This window comes from Apium graveolens, chromosome 1 (assembly GCF_009905375.1).
Source record: "Apium graveolens cultivar Ventura chromosome 1, ASM990537v1, whole genome shotgun sequence".
Taxonomy (NCBI): Eukaryota; Viridiplantae; Streptophyta; class Magnoliopsida; order Apiales; family Apiaceae; genus Apium; species Apium graveolens.
In genome coordinates, this window is record NC_133647.1 from 29,625,373 (window position 1) to 29,635,675 (window position 10,303).

Genomic DNA, 10,303 nt, shown 5'->3' on the forward strand with positions numbered 1-10,303 from the left:
TGATACAATTGATCTGGCATCCTTTGATAGGATGAAGAAAATTTCCAGAGGTGAATGAGATCCCATCGTTGTTTCCAGAAAACTAATTTGCCTATCATTGTGTTGGATTCACCGAGTGTTGAAAGGTTCCTCAAGGTAATCTATTAAAGTAAATATTTGACAATCAAATTTTAAACTTAAGGAGGTTCACAAAGAAAAATAAGTATACAAGTAGCGATTTTATCTGTAAGTGACCATCTTTACTATAATCGTGTTAGTCTGAGAACAGGACTAACACGAATGACCAACAACAACAGATTGCACCCTCATGGTCATTCCTTGAGTTGCTATATGCTTATTCAACACACTGAATTATTGTCAGTTTGTCACTTACATTCCAATTTTTTGTACACTGGCCTGCACCTGTTGGAGGCATTGATGTTGAAACCAGACATTAGAAGATTCTTTATGAGCAATTAGAGAAATGTTCTTGATGCCATTGGTATTTCAATTTATTAAGGTTTCGGTATATTCATAAAGATTTTCTTTAAACAGGTCCAAATAAGGAATGAGGGAGTCCTTCACCAGGTTGTCCGCGTCTCATTGACGTTGTCATTTTTTTTCTGTTTTTACTCCAACTGTTTTAAGTGTTAGACTTTAGCTATTTATTTAGAAGCGCTAGCATATTCTGCCTCTAAGACACTACCATGTCTGTTAATATTCTATTTTCACTTTCTGAAAACAAGATTATTGCTTAATTAAGGGTTGAAGTTGTACAGAGGCCCAAACCAGAAGAGATAAACAATCAATATTTCTTCTATTGTAAATGTATACAATTTCTGTATTCTTGATGTTCGTATAGACAAAATATCATGGAAATCATGATCACGTGCAAGTAAATCCACCTGGAAAACTATACAAAATGGTGGATTCTGTAACAACAAAGGTTGCTAAGACTTTACAAACATTTCAACTTTTGAAGTTTTTTGCCTAGTCATTATCAAAAGCTTGAATGTCTATTTAAGTCGTTACACATACACTCCGGGATAGGATACTTTGTAACATCTCTCCCTGCTTTGCTAGTTGTTCTTAGCTTTGGTTTTCCCAAAGAATCGCGGTGCAAGTTCACTATGATCCTACTGAAGTCTTCTTCAGGTATGGAAGAATTTAGAAAATAGGGGACCATTTGCCTCTTATTTGGTATAATAGTTTTCTTGTGCCCTGCATAAGCTCTGCTTCCCTGCAGTTTTAATAACAAAACAAACTGTTAGGTCAGCTAAAAGTCAGCATGTTACAATTTTGTTATGTAAAAGCAACTCACCTGGATAGCATGGCCCATATTGCCACCATGAGAAGGCATGAAAACGTCGCTGTTTTCAGAAACAATGTAGTCTACAGCAGCCATCATGGAGGCTTTCTTTGCAAAGGGCTCAAGCTCTCCGGGCAATGCAAGGTCTTCCTTATTGTATAGATGTGGAAAGTCTTTAGTTAATGGTAGTAATGCTCTTTCTCCACCGAATGGAGTTCCTCCAGCCCAGAAGATTTGAGCTGTTTTTGGAGCCCCAAGGGCCTTGAGCAATCTTCAACAAATTGAATAAACTCATTAATGGAAATGATATATAAAAATGTGTTCAGGAAACAGGAATACACTAAAGGAAAATTTCGGTGCTTGAAAATTATTTACCTGGTGACATCCATCGCATTTAAGGGACAAAGACCTGCAAGCTTCCTTTCATGGTAACTCATAGTTGATCTTGAGGTTAAGAGCTTGGGATGTTGCTTTCTTTCATCTCGTATGATCTCATTGTAACCATGGCTTAGACCAGGAAGGCAGCCTGTTCTGACCCATACATCCTTCTCTAGGCGCAAATGAAGAGCAAGGTAAGGTCCCTTGCTTCTTATTCTCTCAGTAAGCTTGTTACCAAGGTGCAGGATTGATGGTGCAAACTTAAGTGCGTGAAATGCCACCTAAAAGATCAATCAGCCAGGGAAAAAAATTAACCTTGAAAATAATAAGTACTGAATTGAATAAGCAGCAAACCTATCGAAAATTATATAAAATAATAAGAAGAAAAGAGGTTATAATAACTTGTGAAGAAAACAAATAAATATAGCAAAGTAGGTGAATGATAAAACTACTTTTGAGTAGTTAGTGTGTCTCCAAAGAGTCAGGTATTGAGGTATCATATATCTATTACTTAAATTGCTTTGTCAACTCCTCCATAACTACTGCTGCTATTATGTGAGGTTGTAAATAGATCAAATTTACATACAAAAACTAAAATAAAACCTCATTTTTACCTTGCACCTCAGTTTCTGCAGATCAACAGGAAGATCCTTAGAAAGTCTTGAATCAAGACCGCGTAATAGCAGAACACCTTCCCTTCTCATCTACAAAAACCAATACAATTCATGTAACCGAAACTCTGCAGTAGCTTGAAGCCAGAAAATTATGGTTTTTTTTCAGTAAGTCTAAGCAAATTAACTCACACTTGTAAAATTAAAATGATAATGATAATAACATATAACAAGAAATACAATTTTCGTTTCATGTTTCATCTATACAGCAACCAGTATGCTTTAACAAATAAGTTCATAAATGATCCAAATTGATATGGAATAACAGTCCTACCTACATAAGTTAAAACTTGGTTTCTTGCTTCAAACTTGGAAATAATCTTCTATAATTAGTCAATCACAACATATGATCTACCTTAGGTATATGTTTGATACCTTGTGATTAGTATAACCAACCTAATATTTACGAAACTAAAAACAAACATTCGACAAAATGAAAGTACAGCTGTAAAAAAATTGAAGCAGACAGTCGCCTAAGTTTAGTTAATTTCCTAATTTCTTCAACATCAGTCATAAATCAAAACCTGAAATTTTAAAGTACCCTATACACGGGGATGTAGCTTACTCGTCGGAGATAGCGGGCACGAATCCATTGAGGGGAAACATGCAAGGGAGTGTTCTTCTCCTCAACTGGTCTGGACATTAAATGAGTTGATGGTAGTGATGTAACTATTCTCACATCATCAGCAAGAACGCTCTTGAAGTGTTCCAAATCAAAAATATCACAAAATTCACTGTGCCAAAAAAATACAACAAAAAGACATCGTAACAATCACGATACTGGTATCTAGTACAAGCAATTGAACACAATAATTCAAAAGAATTCAATGCACCAGGAGAATTACAAAATCATTAACACATAACATAACAATCATAACACTATTTTCCACTACAAGTAACTCAACATAATTATATGATAACAATCTATCTCTTTAGTAAAGTAGTAACAGCAATGTGATAGACAATTAAGCATGTCTTATTGCTATATATGAACTGATATCATGGGCCAACAAATTTCACTCAGAAGATCATACCTTTCCGGTTTTTCAAAATTTTTAGACCAACATAGAAAGTTTTTCTAAGAAGATTTAATCCTTAATTCTAACAAAGTAAAAGTAACACAGATCATTTGTTTCGAAAATTTTCGAACCTTTCATCCCCCCAGATGACATTAACTTGCAAAATAGGAACAACCAAAGCAGCTCCAAGAATCCTGGCAATAACAACAGCATCAACAATCTGATTCCTCTGCTGATTAATCCCACCAGCAACAACCACAACTAAATAATTCTTCCTATCTTTCAAAATTCTAGAACTCTCTTTCTTATAATCTTTACTAAAATCCAAACATGACACAAATCCCAACCCATCATTTTGCTTCCAGAACTCACTCATTTCTTGATCACTTTCTTCAACTTTTGGCCTAACACTAAGTTGAGAAATAAAATTCCCTTCTGAAATTGATGATTCTTGATGAGAATACAAAACCCGGGATGAAACTGAACATGGGTATGGTGAAAAAGGCCCTAAAGGATCAAGATTATAACACATCTTCAAAATTTCAACAAGCCCAAATAAAATAATGAAAGAAAAATAAAATCTTGGGTTCTTGAAAAAATTGAATCTTGAGGGTCTAGAAGACTTTTTCGGTGAAGTAAGAAGAGATTGAAGTGAAGTAGAGGAAAGAGAGTTGATGAGTTGAGAAGGAACTGATATGTAACTTTGTTTCTTCATTTTCATGATGGTGTTACTATACATTGTTATACACACATATTGATCATGCAATGAAAGAAAAGAGTTTCAAGAGTGTTTTTGAATTAAAAGAAAGACAGAGCATGAAGGGATTGATTATTTGATTGGTGAAGTAAATGGAGAGGAGGAGAAGTGAATGACTTTTCATGGGGGAGAGAAGGAGGAGTGTAATTTGTGTCAGATGGTTTTATAGAGAATCATTCAACTCTCCCACCGTTTCTGAGTTTTCAAACCATAGAATACGTACTACAATTTGTTTGTTTTCCCACCACTATTTTCAATATTTCTATTTTTCTCATCCTCTGAATTATTATTATGCGGGTTTCGTTAATATTTTAATAACTTTTAAATTTTATTTATCTGATTAATTTATTAAATTTAATATATTTATATAAATATATAATAATTTTAAATTTTAAATAAAAAAAAGTAGGAAGAAGCTATGATTGTTGTTTAGTAAAATAAATTTTGGTCCTAATTTAGCGGAATAATAAGACTATATTTAATACTCCCTCTGTCTTTTTCATTTCTTTACACTTTCCTTTTTGGAATGTTCCATCCATTTCTTTATATTTCAAAACTTACCAAAAATAGTCGATGGGTTCCTATACTTTCCCACTTTTTTTTTTCTTTTCACACTACTTTTATCCCCGCTATCTCCCTTTTATACATTAAAAATTAATGGGGTCCATTACTTCACCCATTTTTCTTTCTCTTTTTCACTACTTTATACATATTTCTTAATCTCTGTGCCCAATCTTTTTGATAACAAATCAAAAGGACGGAGGGAGTAGTTTAGCATGTGTATAATGTTATTTATTTTTATTTTTAATAACCAAAATAGGAAATAAACATTAAACCAAAATATGCCTCCTTCCGCTTATTATATTATAGTATACATAGTATAAATTGCAGTTATGTTTTTATTTTGTAATTTTTAAGTTTTAGAGTATCTTCAACCATGTTAAATATAATGGATGACTAAAATAATAGATACCTACATTATAGAGGATGAATATATGGTTTATCTTTAATGATGTTTATATATTTGTTGACTATATATTTAAATATACATATTATCATTATTAATAAAGGCAAATTATGAGTTGGCAATACAAAAGATGTTAAATCTGAGTAAAAAACTGTAATATGATGAGGTGGTGTATTGTAGAGAATTATAGTGGTTCGACAAATATAATATATCAAGGACGATTATATAAAAAGAATTTGGATAAGGGCATATAGTTAAAGATAATCATTATAGGGGAAAATTTCACAGCCACGGTTGGCTCCACGTGGTGGAAGCCAACAGAAAAAGACCTCCGCAATGAAATAATGCGGAAGACATCCGCAATGAAACAATGCGGAGGACATTCGCTATAATCCCTTGCGGAAGGCGCATTGATACAATGCGGAAGTATTTTATTTTTTTTTAATTATTTGTTTAAATAATATGTGCTTTAAATGTGTTTCTGATTTAAATATATTTATAATTTAAAACAAAAATAATATTTATATTTTAAAATAATTAAGTTATTTTTTAAAAATAAAGTACTTAATAAAATTTAAGAAAGAGATTTATATTGAATTAAACATTGAATAAAATTTAAAATAAAAAAAGAACACAACTCTTACTTACCCCGCAGGTTTTGCTTTTTCTGCAGCCTGCAGTTTCCTGCAAATACTAGTTTCCCTGTCCATGTTTCTACGCTACAAACTCAACAATAAAAATACATAATCATTCCAACAAATCAAACACCAATCCAAATTAACCAATCCAACAAATCAAACACCAATCCTCATCGAAAATGATAAACATTCTAACCATTTATTCTAACATTCAAAAGCTAACCAAATCAAAAATCCAAACCAAATCCAAATCAAAAATGCAACCCAAATCCATACGAACAATTTAACCATTCTAAATAAATTCATACCAACATGAATAATCGAAAAACTACCACAACAACCAACATAAGTATACAAATAATAATTTAATATTTTTTGATCCAAATTAAGTGCACAATTTTAATATTTTTATGTCTATTAATTTTTTTTGATTTAATTAATATATGAAATGTTATATAAATTGGTAATAATGATTAAATTATAAATTTAAGATAAAATTGCTTAATATGATATTTATATATTATTATATGTTAAAAGTAATTTGGATCAAATATTTGAATTATACTGTTGAAGTGGGTCAGAAATTTGGATTAGTATTTGGATTAGTTGATAATTCAAATTTAAATTTTTGGATTATAACCGTTTGAGATGACCTAGTACATCGGCAATGCTCTTATGATAGCTTTTAAGTAATAAGCAATATTCATTTTCTTATAAAATTTAGGCCTAAATGATAGGAACATAAGAGATACTACAACTTGTACTATAATTGTCTGGAATTTTTCAATAAGGCTATTGTGTATCTCGGACATGCACTATGTCATGGGACTAAAATTGCTGTTAAAATTATGGTTAAAAATTGATGTATTGTTGAAAAACATGCACATGAAAATAGTAGTGTTGTATATATAAGTCTGTATAAATAAGATAAATATTCAATAACATTTTTAATATGTAATTGTGTTAATATAAATATATTAAAAGAAAAAAAAACCAGGCATCCTTTTAAAATATGGGTCGATTTTCTTTAAAAGCCGTTTTTAGGTCAAAAATGATTTACAGAACGAGAGCTTTTAAAGTTCACAAAACATTATTTTAGCTATTTTTAAGCAAAAAAATGATGTTGGTGCAACAATAATACTGAAAACAATCCTAAGGGTTATTGTCGTTTTATTACAGGAGCTTGTAGAAATTTTCATCAAGTAATTTTAAAATTAAATTAAATTCATTAATATCAATTATAAAACAGCGAAGTTATTCATTCTTCAAATTAAATTTTATTTTATAGGAAGTAGGTAGCGACTAGCATGGCCTTGATTAACTAGCAGCAAAGTATCCCAGGTAGTAGATACAGATTTTATTATTGGGGTCAATTTCCGCTTAACAAATTATAACAATATAAAATCTGTTTCACAGATATAAAAAGAAATAATGCGTGAGTGAGATTTGAATACGCATCATTGTGCATGCTTTTAACTTTCAAGTCTTGGCAAGTGTCATGTATCATAAGATTAACAGAAGTTGACATGTCCATTTAATAGGAATTAGGTAGTTTAAAACATTATTATTATTATTATTATTATTATTATTGAACTTTCATTTTCAATACGTTTAACTAATTTACATAAACAAGTTTAGTTTTTCTAAGGAAAGAAATCTAAAATTTGATACTATTGGTTTCATTTGGGATTTGGTGAACTAATGTCACCTAAAGTTTGGTAACCAAAAATATTTGTGACGCTGGATTTTGCATTGCTCTATCATAAATTTAAAATATTTCATTGTATATTTTTCATATGTATAGTCGAAAACACAATAGTTTCGTGGTAAAATTCTGAGAAAACAAACTCTGAGCTTTTTAATTTATTTATTTTTTTTAAATTTAAAGCATATTTCATTAATAACTTGAAAAATATTACAAACCCCCAGCTGATCATACAATCAGTTGAAAAAAGAAATAGAGCTAAATAATTAGCCGTTTTATTTCCGGATTGTTTAACAAACTGAATACAAATATTCTGAAAATTTTAAAATGAAGGTAATGATTTCTCGGACAATTCAATATGCATCCCCCACCGAAAACAATAGTTTTATAATTGACCCTTATATTAATTTCACTGCAATGTTTAGAGTACTTAGTTACAACAAGTGAGTTTATAAGCTTCATGTTATGAACAAATATTTTTTGTGAGAGTTGAGCACATATAATTTTCACCACCGTTCCAAACACACTCCAATTATCTAACTGGCGGACGCCAGCTATAAACCTGGCAAAAGTGTTGTTGATGTGAGATATCCAGATCTCCCAATACACCGTCAAATTCATTTCAACACAACCACCATAGCGTATAAAACGAGACAAATCGCATAAAACGAGACTCAAACACAAAAATAATAACTTAAATAGAACAATACAAAAAAATCCAAAATTCAAAAATCTCGGAACAACACCAAATTGTAATATGTTGTTAGATTAGAGATTTTGAATCCAGAAACTAAAATTTTATTATAAAATCCAAGTTATTACCTTAGTAGATCTAAAAAGTAAAGTGAAGAATTATAATGGATTTTTCGAGTTTTGTGGAACAAATCTCGATTTTATTGAAAAAAAGTAAATAAAAGAAAAAGATGAAAATGGAGATGGAGATACAGTTGGGTAGAAATGGTGAAAAAGAAGATGGGCGGTTAGGGTTAGAAAAAGGTAGAGCGCCGACTCTCATACGGGATGAGAAAAGATATTTAATTTTAAGTGAGTAACTTAGCTACAATACTTAATTTAAGTAAATAGAGGTCCCGTTGGCAACTGATAATGGTTAAAATAACTAATTTGACTAGCGAATTTAGTTTATAGTTACAATTAATTGATTAAATTAGTTAATTCGAATAACAATATTTGATAGATGAATTTTTGTATTTTAACTTGTTAACTTTTTGATTGAAAATTCTTTCTCACTTGGTTTTTCAAAATTTGGGAATTGAATCCAAATTGCTATTTCAATCTGTTTTTTGAGAATTAATTTGGTAAAATATTGAACTTAATTTTTTTTAAGCCGTTTGAATTTTGAAATATGACCGATGATTTTGAAATATGACCAAGAATAGACTTATACCAAGCACAAACAAACTTATTTTTTTAATTTTACTTGAATAAGATTAGGGTTGTAGATGAACATAAGGCGTAAATAAAATTCAAGTTCGACTCTTGCTGGTGCTACTGGAGGATCCGAGTTTGCTTCAGGTCGATACGACTCGGCTCACTTTTAAATTGAATTAGAATTTAAACATGAAAATGTAATCGGTAAATAAACGAAGTTAAGCCGAATTTTATACATGTTCAACTTGTCAAGAAATTTCAATATGTCTAATAAAAACTTATTGTGCAATTCATTTTAATTATTATGATTGTCGAATGTGACTAAGGTACCAGTCACGAGACTCTCTGAGTGCATGCCTATAGACATGCTTTATGGCCAAAAGACATGCCCAAATGACATGTCATTAATCAATAAAATTTAATAAAATTTAATAAATAATTATTATACTAATAAACAGTGAATTTGAATATAAAATTAAAATTAGTTGACAGTAACAACCAAATACCATCATAATACTCATTTAAATTAGTAACTTTTTAGATACAAGTTTATAGCCCTTGCGATGCACGGTTTTTTAAAATTTATTTGTTTTATTTTTTAAAATTTTATAAATTTATTTTAGAATTTTTTAATGTAGGTATATTATTACTCTTGATGTTTGTATTTATATTGTTATTATTTTTTACAGTTTGTTGCAATATTATTTCAACAAATATGCAGATATTGAAAAATATATGAATGTGAATTTAATTACTTTTTTGTCATGTATATTATATAGCTATTATAGTTATATTATTGCATCATATTACAATTATATCATTGCATCATATTTTAGTATTTGGGGATTAGTAGAACAATTCTTTTTATTTATGATTGATTGAACCTCGGATCATATTCTATTTAGAATCGTATTCAGAAATTATATCGTATTCTCGTGTTTGAATAGTATTAGAACAATGTGATTATTTTCTATTCGGCTAGGATGTTATCTTTTATGATCCAACGATTGAGATTATTTTGATGGTACAGGACCATAACTACCAAATATTTGGATAAGATCCCTCTTAAGGATATAATAAGGATATAATTAAAATATATGTAAATATTTTAAAATTATATTTGTTATTTCTGGATATTTCTAATATTAAAATAATTATTAAAAAATAAAAAAATTAGTAAAAAGACATGTCCAATCATGAAAAGGCATGTCTCGCTTATTGACGTCATGACATGCCCATCTTGGCATGTCCGCGCCGCTGTGACATGCACCCTAAATGAGACATGTCAGTCTATGAAAGTTGAAAAGTGCATAAACATCGTAACTTATAAGTAATTTAGATGTTTGGATAATTTTATGTATACATTATTTATAAGTTGATAATGTATTAATGTGTTTGGTAAATTATAACTTTTAAGTTATAATTTTTTCAGAAAAAAATAAAATATGAATTACAAATTACATGAACAAATTTTAATACATAACATAAAAT

The 10,303-nt window shown here is 30.0% G+C and overlaps 1 protein-coding gene across 1 annotated transcript; it reads right to left on the reverse strand.

Moving 5' to 3' along the window:
* Positions 1-777: 777 nt before the first annotated feature.
* LOC141662187 (O-fucosyltransferase 20-like) lies at positions 778-4,288 on the reverse strand. The gene is made up of 6 exons (XM_074469197.1): positions 3,488-4,288; positions 2,903-3,071; positions 2,281-2,370; positions 1,664-1,947; positions 1,301-1,559; positions 778-1,219 (listed from the first exon to the last, which is right to left on the reverse strand). The coding sequence occupies exons 1-6, from the start codon at positions 4,093-4,095 to the stop codon at positions 980-982; spliced, it is 1,650 nt and encodes a 549-aa protein (XP_074325298.1). The 5' UTR covers positions 4,096-4,288; the 3' UTR covers positions 778-979.
* Positions 4,289-10,303: the final 6,015 nt, after the last annotated feature.